This window comes from Triticum urartu, chromosome 7A, assembly GCF_056163025.1.
Source record: "Triticum urartu cultivar PI428250 chromosome 7A, HENAU_Tu73, whole genome shotgun sequence".
Classification (NCBI taxonomy): domain Eukaryota; kingdom Viridiplantae; phylum Streptophyta; class Magnoliopsida; order Poales; family Poaceae; genus Triticum; species Triticum urartu.
In genome coordinates, this window is record NC_141879.1 from 277556016 (window position 1) to 277576892 (window position 20877).

At 50.8% G+C, this 20877-nt stretch overlaps 1 protein-coding gene across 5 annotated transcripts; it reads left to right on the forward strand.

Annotated features, from left to right (window-relative positions):
* Positions 1-355: 355 nt before the first annotated feature.
* On the forward strand, positions 356-7261 carry LOC125527533 (glycerophosphodiester phosphodiesterase GDPD2). 5 transcript variants are annotated; one of them, XR_015612179.1, is made up of 8 exons: positions 358-761; positions 1524-1583; positions 1697-1777; positions 1873-2073; positions 2177-2272; positions 3319-3554; positions 6776-6871; positions 7006-7261. XR_015612179.1 is itself a non-coding variant. In XM_087537610.1 (7 exons), exons 1-7 carry the CDS (start codon positions 477-479, stop codon positions 7034-7036), a joined length of 951 nt encoding a protein of 316 aa, XP_087393736.1. In that variant the 5' UTR covers positions 356-476; the 3' UTR covers positions 7037-7261. The 5 variants fall into 5 exon arrangements, 4 of the variants coding, with proteins under 4 accessions (XP_087393736.1, XP_087393737.1, XP_087393738.1 ...); XM_087537610.1 differs by lacking the exon at positions 6776-6871 and having other exon boundaries at positions 356-761; positions 3319-3515; XM_087537611.1 differs by lacking the exon at positions 6776-6871 and having other exon boundaries at positions 359-761.
* The last annotated feature ends 13616 nt before the right edge of the window (positions 7262-20877 follow it).

Here is a 20877-nt window from a genome sequence, read left to right on the forward strand (position 1 = left end):
ATAACGCCATGAATGCGGGTAGCTGGCGTCGGGCAGGAACGCACGTGGGCGAGGGGGAAGGGGTTATGGTGGGCCAAGACGGTCAGAAGCGGGCGTGGGATCGGTCCGGACTCCCGCAAAGCACCCCATATTTGTCTCCGGTTTGCAGAAAAAATCTTGTCCGGACCGTATCCCGGACCGATATAGACGTGTGTTGGATGGCTTCCGCTATCCGGACACGAAGGTTTGATTAGTTGGAGATGCCCTGACGCCTCACGGAATATGCCTAGAATATCCAAATCCACCGAATAATACCCGCATCACAGAGGGATCATCCCGCGGCGTGGCGCCGTTGCTCCTCCGTGCCGTCCGTCTGCGGCGGTTGCGTGTCTAAAAATATTCAAATTCTCCCTGCACCAATCAACCTGCAAGTGGCAAAGCAGAGGCGAAAGAACAGAGGAGAAAGAGAAAAAAAAAGAGGGGCTCCCAGCGTCCAAATGGCGCTCCCGGCGACGACCCCGCGCGCGGCGGTGCGGTGTCCGATCGCGGCGTGCGCGCCCACGCCCCCGGTGACGGCCGGAGGGAGGCCCCGGGAGCTGCCGTTCGCGCTGCTGGCGGAGCGGGGGATGGTGGTGGTGGGTCACCGCGGGATGGGGATGAACGCGGTGGGGGCGCCGCCCGGGGCGCGCGTCGGGGCGGCGAGGGAGCGGGAGAACACGCTGCTCTCATTCGGCCGCGCCGCCGAGCACGCCGCCGTCGCCTTCGTCGAGTTCGACGTCCAGGTATACACACAATACACATGTAGCTAGCCTCCGCTTCCATTTCCCATCATTACTTCGCAATTGATACGCTGCTAGCTTGTTTAAGCTTGGATTTGGAATCGGCGCCGCAGCTTCAGGAGCGAAACTGATTCCCGGTGTGGTTGATTGAGCAATGTGTGCTCTGCTCTAGTTGGTACAACCGTACAACTAATTTTTTGGGATCCTCGAGGACAAATCCTTTTTGTGGAACTTGGATGTGGTAATCGTATGGACATGACGCCATACGCATGCTAGTTTCTCTCTCTGAAGTAACCAAGCACTAGCAGCACACGCGTGGAGTGACATTGATCCATCTGTGTTCCGATGTAATATGCAATGCTGTTATATTGTAGCCTGCAAGCTAATCACATGAAACAAGAAGCTACTGCTTAGATGCAAATGACCAGACTAGGTACAGCAGCCACGTTGTGAGGGTGGTTGGGGTTGATGTTCTCTAGTGCTCAAGTGTTGCATGGCAAGCTCCTGGATCCTGAGTTGCAGTTGTACTTGGTGTCATCTGTTGTCATTAATCCACTACAAGGAGTCATTCGCAGACCAAAGCATCAGCGGAATCGGCAATGGCAACCATAGGGAGAATACATGTAAGCTAGGTTGATGAAAACTGGCGGTTCTCTTGGAGCATTCTGCAACTCCCTGACTTCATCCATTATCCCTTCCTTTTAAGATGACCACAGTACCCACACAGATCTCCTGAAGTTATGATCCTACCATTTTGGCTTGCAGGTTACAAAAGATGGCTGCCCAGTTATCTTCCACGATGATTTTATCCTCACCCAAAAAACTGTATGTTCTTTTCATCCATTCTTATACTTGTCATCTTTTGCGTATGCACTAAACTATTCATCCATTGCAAGAAAAACTCTCGAGTTAATCTTCTATTATGGCAAGGTGTGCAGGAGGTTTTGTATGAAAGGCGCGTGACCGATCTTCTTCTGGACGAATTCCTTTCATATGGGGTACAAAAAGAGCCGCACAAGGTACTTCGTCCCTTCTATCTGTTAGATTTTGCTGTGAAGGGTTCATTAGCATGTGCTTAAAACGCCATTATATTCACTTCATAATTTCTGTTCAGGTCTCCAAGCCCCTACTTAGACGGATGGAAGATGGCAGAGTCCTTGCTTGGAGCACCGAAGAAGATGATTATCTCTGCACATTGCAGGAAGTCTTCGAACATGTCAGTCCCCATCTGGGATTTAACATCGAACTAAAGTTTGATGACAACATTATCTATCCGGGCGTCAACCTTAACCGTGCTCTTCAAGCTGTACTGCAAGTATGGATTGCTCTTGTTCATTTAATATGGTATCGGTTAATTCCCATACAATCATTTGGTCACTGTGAGGCGACGACCATAACATTGTTAAATGGTCTGGTAGGTTGTTTTTCAGTATGCTGGCAACAGACCACTCTTTTTCTCAACATTCCAACCTGATGCCGCACGGATAACGCGTGAACTCCAAAGTGTATACCCTGTAAGCATGCCTTGAAAATTCTGTATTCATTCTATGTCTAATTATTTTTTGAAAAGTTTCCTCACATTTGCCCCTTTTTAGAAAAAAAGAATGTTTCTAAACAGTAAACACTCTAGCTAGCTAATAGTATTTCACCGATTACTTGTATCACTTACCGCATCGCAATGGGGAACAGTGTGGTAGTAGCGCGTGGTTCACTTGCATACGAGTATCGAGGATGTTTTGTGCTCCCTAGTTACAGCAAGTAGGAATGCCTTCAAGATTTCTCATTTACTTGCATAAAGTGAAAAAAGTGCAACTGAGAAGTTCGTGAAGGCATAAGCGTACTTCACAGAAGGGACGCGCGCAGGGAGGAGGCGTTGTCTGGCACCGTGGGGGCGTTGACAGCAGGCCTGCCAAGGTTGATGCGTCAGTTCCTGCTCTGAAGATGGATCAGTGGAAGACGGCGGCGACGACCTATGAGAGTGCGTCGGACCCGTTTGCGCCCCAAACCCAGTATGTGGCTTGGTTGGGGCCTCCGGCTTTAGATGTTAGGCATTTGTGTGATGTCTGTTTGGTATTAGGCTCGGACTATCGACACCCCTTCATCAAGTGGATAGGAGTAGCGACAGATGTTGCTAAGATGGTGACTTCAGACTACCTGATGTACTACTTTGTAAGGTCTTTGTGAATAATTAATAAAATGGCTGCATGCATCTCCTAGATGCAGAGGCCAGGGGTCATCCTCCTTTTCGAAAAAAAGCGTACTCTTAAATCAGCATGTAATATCATATTCCCGCAATAAGAAAAGTATTTAAAAATGTTATAATGCATAGCTTATTGTGTTTAATGTATATACAATTCAGTGACCGGACTGATGATAATAGGTATGAAGAGAAAGACAACTTCAGTCCAAACCAGTATCTTATTCGCTATTTTAACTTGTCTGTGATGTGGAATTGCATGATTTTGATGTCTGTAGTTTCTAATTTGAATAAAATTTTGCCGTCCATTTAAGTACATACATACTTCAGCACTATCGTATTCAACTTTTTATCTTTCATTAGGTACTGTTCTTAACAGAAGGGGGAACAGCCAAACACGATGATAGGAGAAGGAACTCACTCGACAATGCTATCCAAGTGTGCCAAGAGTATGACTTGCATGGGGTTGTGTCAGAAGTCAGAGGAGTTCTAAAAAATCCCTCTGCGATCCTAAAAGCACAAGAATCCAACCTTGCTATTCTCACCTATGGGCAGCTCAAGTAAGCAGCGCACTGTTATCCTGCGTTCATGTTTCTCGGGTATGTGTTCTCAGAAATCTTACAGATTTCCTGGATTTATTGGTTGCATATATGCAGTAATGTGCGGGAGGCTGTTTACATCCAGTATCTAATGGGTGTGAATGGTGTCATTGTTGATCTAGTGGAGGAGATCTCCAATGCTGTTGCAGATTTCAGTAAACCAGACCTCGGCCAGAGCACATTCAGTAACAGTGTTGACATATGCAGAAAACATGAGTCGTTCTCACAGCAGCAGCTGGGGTTCCTGCTCCGGCTTATACCTGAACTGATTCAGCAACCACACTAAAGATAGATAGTAGCCAAGATTGTCCCGGTTTTGAAGCAAGCTGAGGATTTCATGCTCTGTTGACATTTCTGACAGTTGTATTTAACACTAGTCTAGAAGGTACTCCCTCTGTAAAGAAATATAAGATCGTTTAGATCACTACTTGAGATGTTTAAAACATAGATGATCTATACAATAAAGATAGTCAAATCACCCGGCAAATTATTATGTATGATTGACCAATCCTGTTGCAACTATGTGCATAACAACTTTGTTAACGATAAGAACAGCAATCCATGGCCAGAACGTTTTGAAAGCTTACTGGATCGTAATCTGTTTGAATATAGCAAGTTCTTTTTTTCAGACAAAGGGTGGGTTTTAGAGCGAGTTTTTTTTGGGCGGAATTAGAGCAAGTTAAATTAGATTAAAGAAAAACCTGGAGTGGTGTGGCACCCATGTTTCTTGTGTAGAGGCCATCAGGGAACCCCAGCTGCTGCTGTGAGAAGGACTCATGTTTTCTGCCTATGTTCGCTGTTACTGAACGTGCTCTGGCCGAGGTCTGGTTTACTGAGATCTGCAACAGCATTGGAGATCTCCACTAGATCAACAATGGCGCCATTCACACCCATTAGATACTGGACGTAAACAGCCCCCCGCACATTACTTTTCTTTTTAGAAAAGGAGGATAAGGATTACCCCCGGCCTCTGCATCTGGGCGATGCATGCAGCCATTTTATTAATTATTCACAAAGACCTTACAAAGTGGTACATCAGGTAGTCTGAAGCCACCATCCTAGCAACATCTGTCGCTACTCGTATCCCTGCACATTATTGCATATGCAACCAATAAATCCAGGAACTCCACAACGGGTGGGGTTGAGATCGAGACTTGGCCTACGTGAAAGAAACTATCTGAACATGCTCTGATGTCCGTGTGCAGGACATTGCTTGCTCAGACTAGTAGTAGTTGCATGGCATCCTTTTGGATCGTAATAGCTCTCTTCTCTTAAGCCCTAAGTAACAACTAGACATGCATGGGTCCTCCTTCTGCCTGCAGAATAACGAGAATTATTTGCACATGGTGCATTACTTACCGATCTGAACAGAACCGAATGACTGACGCGCCACCAACCCTTCCAATTCAAGAAATCCGTCTTTCATGTGGCCCTTCTCCATCTATACATACCTGGACAGGCAAAATGCCATCCTGCAGGTGACTCACTTTGACATCCTTTTCTGAAAGAAAGGTGACCCAATTCGTGCATGATTAGTCAGCAGAAACACAAAGCAGATGCACTTATTTTTCCTCTCCTCTCCTCCTGACCCATTAAAGAAAGACAAGGCTTCCCCTCCTCTTCCTTGAGGAGGAGCCTCACAACAGCTGACCTAGGTAGGACAACCCATCACCGTCTGCCCAATCTGTTTTGCTTAGTCTGGCTCTGCCCAGATTATACTACATATAAAACCCTTGGCGACCCGAATGTCGGCGACCTAACCGCGCGCCCATTGGCGGGCGACAGAGGGAGGAAGGAGGGGTTTCCCTTCCCTTGTGACAAAGGCATCGCCCTGATTTGTCATAGTAGCGATCTTGCCTGGATCCTTGATGCGGTCCGGTCTTGGCTCCTTTCAGCTCTCAATCAATAATTTACTAGTACCAGCCATTAGGGTATCGTGTGACCCATGTAGATAGATTATAGATTGGGTCAGAGTTGCTTCGTGGACAAGGTCACCAGACAGATTAGTCAGAGGCATGCACCCCCACTCCAAAGGCATTGACACTGCAGGAAAGCAACCTCAAAAGGGACCTGTGTAGGTGTGGTGCAAATGTGGTGCATCACGCTTTTTTGGACAGAAAAAAATGGCACACGTCCGTAGCTTTATTTAGCTTTCACTTCAATTCTCATGTTCACATTGCTACTGTACTGTTATACTCCTCGTATTGTACTCCTTGTGGACGGCTGATCTGGATCAGATCTGGTGTTGCGAAAAAAGACATGGCGCACGGTATCGGGAACGTAGTACGCTCAACAGAGTAAAAACGGTTGTCACTCTTTCTTTCTGAACCTTTTGGTTCCTGGGATCTTTGTTCTGCTCAAGGAACTTGGTATATAAAGGTATTTTTCATGGTGTGGTGCAAATGTGATTCATCATGCTTTGAAGAAAGAGGGTACGTAACTTTCGCTAACGGGCGGTTAACAGTTTCAATGTTCACATTGCTAGTTGTGATGTAGAATCTTCGAGCTGTTGCATCGCACTGTCAGTTTTTACGTTTAAAGGCTTTGGTTATCAGAGAAATGCTGAAGGTTTCTTGCTCTTCCTATGATTGGTCTTTACCTAACTGCTGACGGGTAGCTTGCTTGCCTGCTTATTCTCTGCAAGGATCTCAAGGATTGCTTTTTGTTCAAGGAAAAAGTGACATCACATATCACTAAGTTTGATTGGACTTGATGAAACGACCGCCTCCTAATTCATTAACAGCACAAGATCTCAATCCAGATGTTCTCACTAGTCCAACCTTTAAGGCATCCAAAACATGCCAACTGAAAATCTGGGCATGGGATTATGTGTTGTTGAAGCCATACCGGCGACGACAAATCAACGGAAAACATATTATCAATGGAAAACAAATCATGTGTTGTCAACGATGGTCAAATTATAGGTTCTCCAGACAAATATGGCCTAGTCTCCGGCTGAAGGGCTGATGGTGACATGTTGCTTGCCCAGGTCAACCTCGGCCCAACCCTGTCCCCTTTTGCAAACTTTTTTTTTTAATGTTCAAACAGAATTTGAAGATATTCATACATCATGTAAATTTCAGTTCGTAAAGTTTCCTGTTATTCGCAGTTACTATTTGTGTTTTTTTTGGCGGGGCGCAGTTACTATTTGTTTATGAAATGAAAAATCAGGTGACATCCCTAAAACAGTTAAATTCTTTGTTTCTGTGATATGTTCAAAGATATTCATATGACAGACATGGTTTGGAACAATATTCTCCAGTTGGCCATGAGAAGATTGTTGTTTGCATGTTCTGCATAGAAACATCTCAGATAAGGTAGGCAAAGAAGACTACAGTATCTTAAGCATAATTTTAAGCAATCTGACTCAACTGCAAGGTATCTTTTTATGCATAGGCTGAAAAAGCACCCCCTTTAAAAGCATTTGACCAATGTTTTCAACTATGTGCAGGAACAGGCGAATGAGTTTACCTCCTGCGTGAAGGAAAAGGCTGCCTTTCCCAAACTTCAATCCTAATTAGCTAAGCTCTAGGTTGACATGACACTGCATGGTATCTTGGCAAGTATTTATTCCCTTCTCCTCTATTTTTCCTTTAATTGTTTGTTAATTATTTTCCTTGTAAAAAATTTCACACTGTCGACGCAAACGTTTGGCTCCTGGGTCGATTGTTCTACCCACGTATGAATTTTCATGAAGAAATGACATCCGTAGTGTTCTGGACAAAAAAAAAGAACAAATTGGTGCTCTAAAAAGCCCACTTTTGACCCTAAACAAATTCAGATTTTAGTGTTCATTCGGTTGCATGTGGAACCATGTCAAGGATAGCATTTTCGTTCACTCTGCGCCCTAAATGAGTTATTTTTTCATTGTATGTGTTTTGGGCTAGACTAGATGGGTTGCAAGGCACTAGCCAGTTTGGTACTGAAGTGGATACATACCCTTTGCCTCTTCAAGCACACAAGCAGATCAAATAACATAAGATTAGCTTACTTTATGATGCTGCAAGCTAAGTGGTAGCTTGTCCTGTTGTATAATTGACTGCACAATATCAATATTGATGGCTTGAAGGGACTAATAAATTCCAACAGGTGTGATTGGTTAGTTAGGTAGCTTAAAACACTGCTTAAAGTCATGATCAGCCAAGAAAATAAGCCATCTAGGTCTATTTTGTAAAAGCAGAACGCCAATCACATCCAGTATGTGCCTTACAACTGTCCTAGACTCCAGCCTGAGCGACTGCAACTCTAACTATTACTTAATCATGCAAAAGCAAGACACCAAGTCCTGATCATGTAGGTCATGACATATGTTTGCACATAAGCAGTTGCTTGCTGGAATTTTTTGTTCGACGGACGGCAGGATTTTCACTAAAGTGGAATACAGTCCCAAATCATGATTCACGCGTCGCAGGTAGACGCGAGGCGGTCGCTTCTCCGTGGCTGCATGCTTCTTTGTATATTGGGCAGAGATTGAAACGGCAACGGGATAGGGAGAATATTTCAGAGCAAGGCAAAGAATGAGACTGGTTGGAAAGGCACACTGAAAAGATAACTGAACTTTCTCCGGTTGTCACCACCGTATATCCTACTCTCAATCAGAAGCAATCCCTTTGACCAACCCAATCACTGCAGGCATGTACGCGTACCGCTGGCGGCCTGCAGTCTCGCACTGTCCTGGCTAGACTGGACTGCCCAACCTTTGTGTAAAATGTGTGAGAAGACTAGATCAAAAGGCAAGGGCAGAGAACTGAACACGCAGCTGGCTGGCACCGTGTATGAACACAGGATGAACATAAGGCAGCCGTAATTTCTTCTTCCTTATTTCCTTTCAGTTATGATGGGGAATGGACGGAGTTTGTACTTGCTGTCATCCAAGGTGCTTTTCTTGCTCCACCTGCGTTGCTTGAAGTAACAAGTAGCATCCTTGTCAAAAATAGATAGAGTAATCAACATACCAAGCACGATCACTTACTTTCTAGACTCATGTACCTATAGCATCAGGCCAAACCTAATGGAGAGGCTGATAGATCCTAGCCGTTCAACTTGAATCTAATGCTTCAAATAAATTTCTCATCGTTATAGCTTAATATTTTGAGGATCTTAGGGAAACTCTAGCCGATCCCTTAAAAGGGTATAACACCTCAAAATTTCCCCATTTAGGGAGTTAAAAACCAGACCTAGCCAAACTTTACCCAGTTTAACTCCTCAAATATTATAAGCGGCGCACCGACTGCACCTTAAATTTGAGCGGCCGCGACCACTTCCCAGGAAAAATCTCCCCCCCCCCCCCCCCCACTGCAACGGAGTCCCACCAGCACATCGTCGACAACCGACGTCCGGCGTCAAAGGAATGCCTGGATCTAGCCACCAACCTTCGCCGCTGCCGAACCGACGAGGAGCACCACCATCGGATTGGCGTTGCGTTTGGAACGAGGCATGCATCCGCCCCGAGCACCCCCTGCTCGAGGCCGACTTCTCAGCCGCCACTCGCCCGCCACCACCGAAGGAGAAGTACCAGGGGTATGTGAGGGACTTGGGTGTCAGAGTTAGTGACCCGGACACGGGGAAGAGGCACTGACTAGACACGTATAAGTTGGCAGAGCAGACGGCTGACACATATGACGTGGCGGTGGTCCGCATCCTTGGTGATTGTGCAAAGGTAAACTTTGCCCTCGGCAGTCGTGGCATCCCGAACCTCATCTATGCCCCCCCCCCCCCCCCAGTGATCTCCCGCCACCAGGTGAGGGAGAATCGCGAGGCCTTCGAGCAGATCAAGACCCAGTGCATCAGACTAGTCACAGTGGGAGTAACTTGACTAGTAACATCACACATTTCAATACAAAATTGCTTATGTGGCAGCTAATTAATAAGGAGAAAGAGGTTTGTGATAACTTAACTAGTTACTGTAACATCACATATTTTAAGACATAATGAGTCTATAACCTAATAAATGAACTCTTTCATGATACTACTCATAAGTTACTACCTACTATGGAGGTAATAACATAGAGTAGTAACATCAGCAAGTTACTACTCTATGTTACTTCTCACTGTGAGCAGTCCCAACGAGGCCTATATGGCCAAGCTCAGGGCGAAGCACCCGAAGCTCATCACCAAGGAGCAGCTCGGTGCAACAGTGCCGCTGAGGCCAGGCCCTCTGGTGTGAGGGTGTCGCCAATGAGGCCGGACCCTCCATGATCCCAATTTTCTCCGATGACTCGGACGTGGATTGGGACAAGGTCACGAAGGAATCTGATTAGTTTAGTATGCTAGGTAGTGCTAACAGTTGTTATATGTTGTTCGAACAATCCACATTTGTGTTATGGTATGTATGATGTGCTACCTTTATTTAAATTTATGTTTGATCGAAGAGTTTTAATTTGTGTTTGAAACAAAGTTGTGCGCAAATTATTTTTAGGGAGTTAAATTTTAGAGTTCGGCAGGAACCACCTTCCTGCATAGCAAAAACAGGAGGGACACCCATTGTGCATATAAGCTTGACTTGGCAAAAGCGTATTATCGAGTTGACTGGAACTTCTTAGAGGGTGTGCTAAGGAAGGTGGGGTTCAACGACAAGTGGGTAAATTGGGTGATGACATGTGTCAGAACGGTCAGATTCTCTGTCAGATGCAACGGATGCAACAGGGAACTTCTGGAAGCTTTCACTCCATCCAGGGGTCTAAGACAAGGTGATCCGCTCAGCCCGTACCTGTTCCTTTTTGTGGCTGACGGGCTCTCAACCTTACTTGATAGAGAGGTCAGGGCTGGAGGTATCACGCCTTTGAAGGTTGCCCGGAGCAGCCCCGGAATTTCAAATCTACTATTTTGCCGATGATAGTCTTCTATTTTTCAAGGCATCGACTACAGAAGCAATGAAAGTGAAAGAGGTGCTGATTTCCTTCCAGAAGAGTACTGGGCAGCTCCTAAGTCAAAATAAGTGTTCGTTACTCTTTAGCGAGGCGAGTCCAAGCCAGGACATTGAGGAAATAAAAGAAATATTGGGAGTAGTGTCTGCTTCTTTTCAAAGCAAATATTTGGGACTGCCTACACCTGATGGGAGAATGAAAGACGGCAATTTCCAACCGATAATGGAGAGATTCAGAAAAAGATGTACCAACTGGAACGAGAGGTTTATGTCCCAGGCGGCGAAGGAAGTAAATGTCAAGGCGGTGGCACAATCGCTACCTACCTATGTGATGGGGGTCTTTAAGCTCAACAAGAGTTTCTGTGATAAATATGAGAAAATAATCAGGGATTTCTGGTGGGGGGACAATGAGGAAAAGCGTAAGGTTCACTGGATGTCGTGGGAAGATATGACCAAAGCAAAAAGAGATGGTGGTATAGGATTTGGGGATATGCATTGTTTCAACCAGGCCCTCCTGGCTAGGCAAGGGTGGGGGCTGCTTACTAAACCAGAGAGCCTATGCGCAAGAGTTCTAAAGTCTAAATACTACCCCAATGGAAAACTCCTCGACACGGTTTTCTCATCAGATGCCTCTCCTGCATGGAGGGGATCGAGTTTGGACTCGATCTGCTGAAGAAGGGCCTAATTTGGCGTATAGGAAATGGAAGAAGCATACAAATAACAAGAGATCAATGGATCATGAGGAGAGAAGGACTAAAAGCTGCTGCTTTCATACGGAGGTCAAGACTCCGATGGGTCAATCAACTAATTGACCCGGTAACAAAGGAATGGAAGGTGGAACTAGTGAAACAAATCTTCCATGAGTTTGATGCGGATGAGATCTGCAAGTTAAGAATTCCGAGAGAAGATGTGGAGGATTGTGTAGCATGGCATTACAAAAAATCTGGGATTTTTACAGTCAAGAGTGCCTATAAACTTGCAGACTCGATCCAAAGAAATAAAACGGAGAGGGCGACAAGTTCTTCAAGGGAACTGGGTGACCGCATCATTTGGGATGTTATTTGGAAGGCAAATATCCCGGAAAAGGTAAAGATTTTCGGTTGGAGAGTGGCTACTAATTCCCTGCCCACAAAGCATAACACATTTAGACGAACCATAGTGGATGACAATGTGTGTGAAATCTGTGGGATGGAGAAAGAGGATGAATTCCATGCCATTATCACCTGCACAAGAAGCCGTGCGCTAAGGCATGCAATGAGAAACTGTTGGGAATTGCCTAGGGAGTCTGATCTCAGATATAGTGGAGTGGACTGGCTTCAGATGCTATTGCTGTCTCAAACAGAGAATGTCAGAAATAACATTCTGTTGGTTCTTTGGCAGGCGTGGAGTCTGAGGAACAACCTGGTGCATGGTGATAAGAAAGACACCGTCTTTGGTTCAGTACAGTATCTGCTTAGGCTAAAAGAAGATCTCATGGTGGTCACAGGTGACCCTACCGATGTGGCACGTAAGAACAAACAGTCCTTATTCCCAGAAAGAGTTTGCACTTTAGTAAACCCTGTGCCCAGCAAGTGGTTTGCACCAGACCCGGGCAAAGTGAAAGTAAACTGCGATGCAACGTACTTTGAGGAAACAGGAGAATCGTGGGGAGGTGCTGTGGCTAGGAACCACAAGGGGTATGTCCTCGTCTCGATCGGGCGTAGGCTTGGCCGCTGCAACTCGGCAGAAGAAGCAGAAGGTGCAGCAGCTATGATGGGTCTCACAGAATTTAGCAAAGCATTTTGATGGCCAAGTGGTTCTTGAAACGGACAACGCCGGTTTGGGACGAGGACTGCAGTCTAGTCAGATTTGCAGATCAGCCTGTCATGCTGTGCAATGTGACACGAAAAGGCTCCTCTCTAGCTTCCCCAGCTCGGAAATCAGCATTGTCAACAGGGACAAAAACAAATTGGCCCACGAACTGGCAGCCATAGCAAGGAGAACAGGCGATTTCTCTATGGTCACTAACGTCCCTCTAGATGCTAGAGATGTAATGAGAGACGAGTATGTTTCCCCCATGGTTTAAGTGTTGCCATGGTCCTCAAAAAAAAGGAACCACCTTCCTAACTCCTCAAATTTAAGAAGTTAAGGTTTGCGAAGGCTTTTGAGGGGCTAAGCTAGAGTTGTCCTTAGGGCATCTCTAGCCCGCCCCTAAAAAGCTACGACTCGTCAAAATTTTATACAATGACAAGTTACCTCATCAGTCCCTTACCAAAACCTATTGTTCCTTATTAATTTGATGAGTTAGTCATAACAACCCCCCTCTCTGCCCAAATTTGAGCAGCCCCATCATTTTCTCTATACATTTTCTCTCCTCTCTCTCACTGGTATTCATGGTGCAACACCCGGCGAGCCACCCAAAGAGCAACCCTCCGGCTATGGAAACGCATCTGTGCCCTCTCCTCCCCAAACCCTAGTTACCGCCACCCGATTTGAGTACAAATCGACTCTACTGATGCCCAAATCTCCGTTGCCATACAAATCATCATCACCGCCATCCACAACCACCACCCAAGCGATGTCGTCATGGTAAGGACGCGCAACTATGGTGCAACGTTAGTGCAAGATCACCGTCGCCGCAACATTCGAGGCTGTGATAGCTGTCGCAGTGGCACCGTTAGGACTTGGGGGGGTGACGAGATGAAGGAGGCCGACGGCGAGTCCCGGCTACTCTCGTGAGAGACAGCCGAGCAGGAGTACGAGCACGCGCTCATGGTGGACGTGGAGCACTGCGTCGCCGGGGCGTATCTCGAGGCGGAGCGCACCGACGACACTACGTAGGTGCCATTCAGGCTGATCCCCTCACACTCAACGAGCACCTTGGGTTCGAGGTGTTGATTGAGTTTGAGAGCATTCTGCAAGGTCGCCGCTAACTGCACGACTTTGTTAGCTAATGGAGAGGGACCGAGCATCTATGTTCAGCTACGTCGACCTTGATGATGGCACCCATGACACCGAGGCATCGGGCTACAGTAATGCACCGGTCATCAACATCTCCTTCGACGAGGAGAAGATGTCTAGCTTGTTTTAGGTTAACGAAGTGGTAGTCAGCGGCGTAACCCTAGCCCGCCGCCGGCCCTTTCCCCCACCTCTCCTCCCCCTTGTCGCCACCGGAGGTGGCCGCCGGCTCGTCGCTCGGCCGCTGGTGAAGGTGGCGGCGAGGATCTGGCCGTCCCGTTCTTCCTCGGGAGGCTTTGGATCCATGGCGGCGGCCTCGGCTGGTGGATCGACGACGGGTCTGCGGTGACCGGCGCTCGTTGGTGCTGGCCGTTCTTCCTCGGCCGCGGGGGCGGCGAGACGGCGGCAGGTGGTGGCAGTGGTGCGGGCGTCTCGGCGGCGCCCGACCCAGATCTGAAGGCCTCCGTCTACTTCAACCAGGGCTGCCTCCGATGGTCCTGCTTTGGGCGGCCTTTGTCGCCGGAGTTGTACCTGTTTGGCGGCTGGAGGTGGGAGGTGGCTCCGGAGAAATCCGAGGCCAGCGGTGCTGGCCACGCCGGCGGCGACTCCCGAGGGCGCCGTACCCTTCTTGTAGGCGCCGTCTAGGTTGCCTCCTTCGCCTCCTCCTTCCACCCAGCTCGTATGCCGGGCGAAAGCCCAAATCCTTGCCGGATCGAGCGACAGCGGCGCTCCGGGCGTCGTCACCCTCTTGGGGTGTCATTCGTGGTGAGCTTGGGGTGGATGTGATGCTTTGGTTGCTTGGCGGCGGTTGGTGGCATGGTCGGAGTTCGTCTGGTGGCGGTGCGTTGGCGCTCTGCCGCCTATGTGCTTAGCCTTGGAGTCCTTCCACGGTGCTTGGTCTTCAGCAGCCCTGCCGTACTCGGTGGAGCGGTGCTTCATCTCACACATTGATGGCGGTGGTTATCGGCGGCATGGTGCTGTGGAGGCTCGGTGTCTGATGCGCGGGATGGACTCGCGCAGGAGGAGGTAGCTGTCTGGCGCCATGGTGACGTCGATGGCTGAGTGGCCAGACAAGGTAGATGCCTCAATATGATCTGAAGACAGACCTGTGGAAGATGGCGGCGACGACACACGAGTGCGTCTGACCGGATTGTGCCCCAGACCCAGTATGTGGCTCGGCTGGGGCTTCCGGCTTTTGATGTTAGGCTTAGGTGAGTGGCCCAGCTAGCACCCCTTCATCGTATGGATAAGAGTAGCGGCATATGTTGCCAAGACGGTGGATTCAGGCATATTGTTGTAATACTTTGTAAGGTCCTTGAGAATAATCAATAAAGTGGCCGTATGCATCTCCCAGATGCAAAGGCCGGGGGTCATCCTCCTTTTCTAAAAAAAGTCAGTTTAATTTTTGTACTTTTATGTTACATGTCACAGTGTCATGCATAAGCTAACCACTAAGTTACCTACATTTAGTTTGAAATTGTGTTGGAAATGACTCTGTGCAAAATTTCTGTTTTGAGAAGTTAAAATTTTGGAGACTGGCTAGATGCAAAAAAGCTACTCCCTCTGTACCGAAATACATGTCGCTGCGACATGTATTTCGGTACAGAGGTAGTAGTATAACTCTTCAAAATTGGAGTTAAGTTTTGAGGGATCGGTTGAGTAGTTAAAATTGGGGGGAAAGGCTAGTAGCCATTCATATAAATTGAATAAAATTGCATATAATTTCTAAATTGAATAATCTGGTAATCAAATCAGACTTAAGGTGTCCCGCACAGTCGAGGGTAATCAGTACGTGATGCAGGAGCTGTCTGCTAGTCTACCGAAAAAGGCTTTCGCCCCGCTTTATATATAAAGCAAATGCCCAAGCCAACATCCAACAAGGTACAAGACCATAAACACACACACACGCAAGTTCCAGACAAATAAGAAGAGAGAGGGTTAATGCTGAGGGCACAGCTCAACAAGCCCCTAAAATAAAACAAAAAGGCACACGCGCCGGGAGTGACACAACATCTAGTCGGGCTCCGGGGGTGGTGGGGGGAGCGGGGGCGCCAAGCGAAAGGCCATCGATCGAAGGTCGGCGAGGAGGGTGTTGATGACGTACCGGTCATGTGGGCGGCTAAGCTGCCGCCAGAGCTGCAAGTACCCACACAATTTAAAGATGGAGTCAGTAGCACGCCAGAGAGGCACCTTCTGGATGACAAGCTTATTGCGAACAGTCCACAACGTCCAGGCAAGGATCCCCAAGCAAAGCCATCTAATATGCCTGTAGCGAGGGGGTGATGCCTGAATTTCCGCAAGCAGGTCAGGGATGTTGGTGTTGCACCACTGGCCCCCAACCGTTTCACGGAAACAAGACCAAAGGAACTGTGCCGTGTGGCACGAGAAGAAGATGTGGTTGGCATCCTCTACCGTGCCGCACATGGGGCACATCCCATCTCCAGGTCCGTGGCGTTTAAGGACCTCAACGCCGGACGGGAGGCGGCCGCGGATCCATTGCCACAGGAAAATCCTGATCTTCAGGGGCAGGCGGATGTCCCAAATCAAACTGAAGGGCTCGGGGGCCGTCGATGGGGCGATAGCCGCGTAGAGGGATCTGGTGGAGAAGCGGCCGGAGGGTTCCAGTCGCCAAGAGATGGCGTCCGGGGAGTCGGTAACGTCTATAGGGAGGAGGGCGATGTCCTGGAGGAGGGTATCCCAAGCCGCAACCTCAAGGGGGCCAAAGGGGCGGCGGAAAGCGAGGCGCCCTAAGTCAATAAGGGCCGTCTCGACAGAAACCCGAGGGTCAACAACGATGTCGAAGAGGGCTGGAAATCGAGCGGCTAGGGGGTGTCGCCAAGCCACCTATCAAGCCAGAACAGGGTCGAGGACCCAGTGCCCACCGAGATGGATGTGCCAATGCGCAAAACAGGCAGCAGCTAGACGACGGCTTGCCAAAACTGGGAGCCGCCAGAGCGCTGACAAAATGCGAGAGGCTGTCCACACAGGTACTTGTTCTGGATTATAGTAAGCCAGAGACCTCCATCTCCATTGGCAATGCGCCAGAGCCAACGGGTCAGGAGGGCAATGTTCATGTGCCGGGAGGACAAAATCCCCAGACCGCCCTGGTCCTTGGGTTTGCATATATCTGGCCAGCTGACCATGTGGTACTTCTGCTTATCCCCATCGCCAGCCCAGTAGAATCTGGATTGGTATTTGGCGATCTCCTGGTGCAGGGTTTCATGGAGGCTATAGAAGCTCATGAGAAACCAAAGGAGGCTAGCAAGCGAAGAGTTGATAAGGATCACGTGAGCCGCCTTTGACAGCCAACGCCCTTTCCAGGGCTCAACGCGATGTTGCATACGGGTCACCGTGGGGCGAAGATCAGCCACGGTGAGGCGTGAATCACTAATGGGGATCCCCAGATAGGTCGTGGGGAAAGAACCCAGCCGACAGTTTAGTCGGTCAGCGATAGCCTGTGCTTCCTCCAAGGGGAACCCGAGGACCATCACTTCGCTCTTATCGAAGTTGATGGTTAGTCCCGACATTTGTTGGAAGCACAGGAGGAGGAACTTCAGGTTAGTAATATCTAGAGTGGATCCCTCAACCATTATAATGGTATCATCCGCATATTGAAGGAGGGAGACCCCTCCCCCTCCTACTAGGTGGGGAACTAAGCCGTGGATATGGCCCGCAGCCTTGGCCTTATCCAAGATGGATGCCAGGGCATCGACCACCATGTTGAACAAGAACGGTGAGAAGGGGTCACCCTGACGGACCCCACAAAGGGTGGGGAAGTAGGGCCCAATGTCACCGTTGATGTTCACCGCGGTCCGGCCACAGGAGACAAGCTGCATGACGCGGGTCACCCAACGATCATCGAAACCCTTGCGAAGCAGCACTTCTCGCAGGAATGGCCAGTGGACCGTGTCGTAGGCTTTATGAAAGTCTAGCTTAAGGAAGACCGCGCGATGGCGTTTTATACGGACCTCGTGGAGGACCTCGTGGAATACTAACACTCCATCGAGAATGAATCGGCCTTGTATGAAGGCGGATTGATTCGGATGGGTAATCGTGTCAGCTAGGAGGGTCACCCTATTGGCGTACCCTTTGGCCAAGATCTGAAAGATCACATTAATCACCGTGATTGGGCGGAACTGGCGAATATCCGAGGCGCCCGGGACCTTGGGGATGAGGGTCACAATCCCATAATTGAGTCGCCCAAGGTCCATGGAGCCCGAATAGAATTCTTCGAACATAGCCATGACCTCTGGCTTGATGGTAGACCAGAACGTCTTGAAGAACGTCACGGGCAGGCCATCCGGACCCGGGGCCGAGGAGGGGTTCATCCCCTTAATGGCTGCGAGGACCTCGTCCTCATCAAAAGGGGCCACTAAAGCCGCGTTGGCCTCAGCCGAGACCAATTGCGCACCCGACCAAATGTCAGGGGCGAGACTAGCCCCACCCCGCGGGGTGGGGGTAAATAGGGCTTTATAGAAGTCGTCTACGTGGGTACGGATGGCCGAGGGGAGAACGATAGGTGTGTCACCATCCCATAGGCAGTGGATGGAATTACGACGACGCCGGCCGTTCGCCACCGCCTGAAAGTAGGCGGTGTTGGCATCTCCCCGAAGTACCCACCTTTGGGTGCCACGTAGGCGCCAGTAGGCTTCTTCATCGGTGTAAATGGTGGAGAGCTGGTCTTCCAGGTCGTATCGCAGCATCCACTCGTCAGGGAAGATCCCGGTCGAGTGAGTGCGGGCGTCCAGGGCTTGGATAGCCAACAGGAGGGCCTTTTGCGCTCTCTAAGATCCCGGCCAAGGTTGGCCCCCCAGCCCTTCATGAATTGGCGGGCTAGCTTGGCATAGAAATGCCACGAGTCGACAGCGGACATGGAGCGATGGGGAGCAGAACGGGCAAAAATCCAGCGGGCGACGACAGCCTCCCGGAAGCCGGCCTGATTGAGCCAGAAGGGCTCGAACCGGAATCGCGGCGCAGTGGGGGGCCGCTCGTCGACGGTGGAGAGGAGGAGGGGGACATGGTCAGACCCGATCCGGGTGACAGCCCGGAGCGATGCCAGGGGGCAGCGTAATTCCCATTCCGGGGAAACTAGGACACGATCCAGCACGGATTGTGTCGGGAAAATCTGTCGGTTCGTCCAGGTGAACCTGGCACCCGTCCGATCAAGTTCGCGGAGCCCCAGCTCCGCGATCCAATCGTTGAATAATTGCATCCTAGGGAAGTTAATTCGGTCATTATTCTTCTCATCCGGGGATCAGATGAGATTAAAGTCTCCGCCCACGAGAACTGGGAGGAGGGAGTTAGAGATCTTCAGCCGTAGCTCTGTTAGGAAGGCCGGGGAGCGGCGGTGGTCCGCCGGACCATAAACAATAATGACCTCCCATTTAAAATTCAGGGCGCGCTCGAAGATCTCCATACTAACGAAGAATTCGCCCCGGTCCATGCCACCCACCTCAAAGGTGGCATCCTTTACCTGTAAGAGGATGCCTCCAGAGTGGCCTGAGGTCCCACTAGAAGGGAGCAAGTGCCAAGCGAAGAGGTGGGAGCTAAGGCGCTCAAGCTCCTGAAGGGCGAACTCAGTACGCAAGGTTTCCTGGATGGCGATGATGTCAATGTGTTCGTCACGAATGTACTCAATGAGTTGGCGGCGACGACCATCATGGCCGAAGCCGCGGATGTTCCAGACAAGGGCCCACATCTAAGCCCCCATCGGGGGGCTGCTTGACCCCAGGACACGGGAAGCGCTTTGCGCGCGGAGGGCTACAGTGCGCGAACGGGTGCGTCCACGGACTATCCCGTCGGCCACTAGAGGGGCCTGACCCGCGGGGGGGATGGGCGTCCCTTCGGGAGGTCGGAGCAGGCGGGCGCGGGTCTCGGCCAGCTTGCCGTCCAAGATCTCCCAGGCCCTAATGGCCGCGATCTGTTCTAAGGGGGGGCCAACTTCCCCTCTGAAAACTATGGCCGAGTCATTGGCCACCTTGGCGAGGTGGCCAAGTGGAGCTGCCTCAAGAGCGGAAAATGAACAACTGGAGGAACTGGGGAGGTCGGGGTCCGCACCTGACTCGAGGTTCCGGACCGCCGCGCGGAGCTCCGCGCGCTCGGCGATGGACGGCGCCGGAGAGTCGACCGGCTGCGCCGCATCGAGGCGGGCGCTGCGGCGGGAGGACGTCACCGGCGTCGAGGTGGAGCAGTGCCGCCTGGCGTACGCCACCGACGGAGGGGGGGCACGGAGGCCGGCGAGGAGACATCCACAGCCACCGAGGCGGACGGGGAGGTCGGCGAGGAGAGGAGGCCGACGGAAGGTACCGGCGGGGCGGGCGGATCGGCGAGCTCCAGGGTGGCACCCGCCGCGACCCCCGCGGGAGGGGGGGACGAGGTAGGTGCAGCAGGGACATCACATCCGCCTCCACCTGTGGGGACCGGGGAGGCCGAGCCGGCGGGGGACGGTAGGTCCGGTCCCGACGGCGAGGAGCGAAGGGCGGAGACGGCGCAGGGGGAGCGAGGCGACGATGGCGGGGCGACGAGGAGGCCCACGCTGGAGATGTCGCTGGCCGACTCCGACGGAGACTGAGAGGGCATGACCGGCGGGGTGGCCAAGCGGAGGGCCACCGCGAGGTCAGCGGCCGACACTCGAGTGCGCCCCGCCCCGGAGCCGCCACGACCCGCGGGTGGGTTGGATGGCTCCCGGGAGGGGGAGCGGGAGTGCTCCGAGCCGTCCTCATCATCTCCTGGGTCGTCGAGGCGGGAGTGGCGCGAGCGTCGGCGGTGGGAGTCGCCGGCATCAGCTGGGCCACCCCCCAGGTGGCTGTCATCAGAGAAGCGGGGGCGGCCGATGTGGTTCGGAGGCTCGAGGCAGATCTTGAGGTCGTAGCCGTCGTCATTGAAGAAGACTCGGATCGTGACGTGGAGCTTGGAGGAGTCCAGGCACTTCACCTTGACCCGGACCTCCTCCTCCTTGCGTAAGGAAAGCTCGTCGACCACCACCACCTTGCCTAGGATCTTGGACATGCTGCGGATGACTCGCTCAAACCGGGCCACATCTGGTAGGCCGGCGATGAGGAGCCACGCAGTGTCCAGGACAGCGACAGCCTTGGGATCCCACCGTGGCTCAGATATGTTCACCACAATGTCGTTGAGGGCCAGGGTGATGTTGTTACTGCGGGTACAGAATCCCATACTCATAGTGTCGGGGAAGATCACCGAGAAGACGTTGGAAGCGGTGGGGGTCACGTGCCAATCCCACGTGCATCTGCACAAGTGGTTGAGCTCGGCCTCAAGCAGCTCTGGGGTGGCGACGGCCTCGCCCACGACCGTCACAATCGCCATCAGCGAGGGGGGGGGAGGGGGGATCTCTAGCACCTCGATGTGGAAGAAGGCCATGTCCTCGATGCCGTGGCCGTACATCATGATCTCCTCCGTCACCGAGCAATCCGGACAGAGAATCGCGGGATGTCCGGCATCCTTGCACAGGTAGCACATCGGGGGGTTGGGGCAAGCCACCTGGAAGTGGCCAGTCAAGCC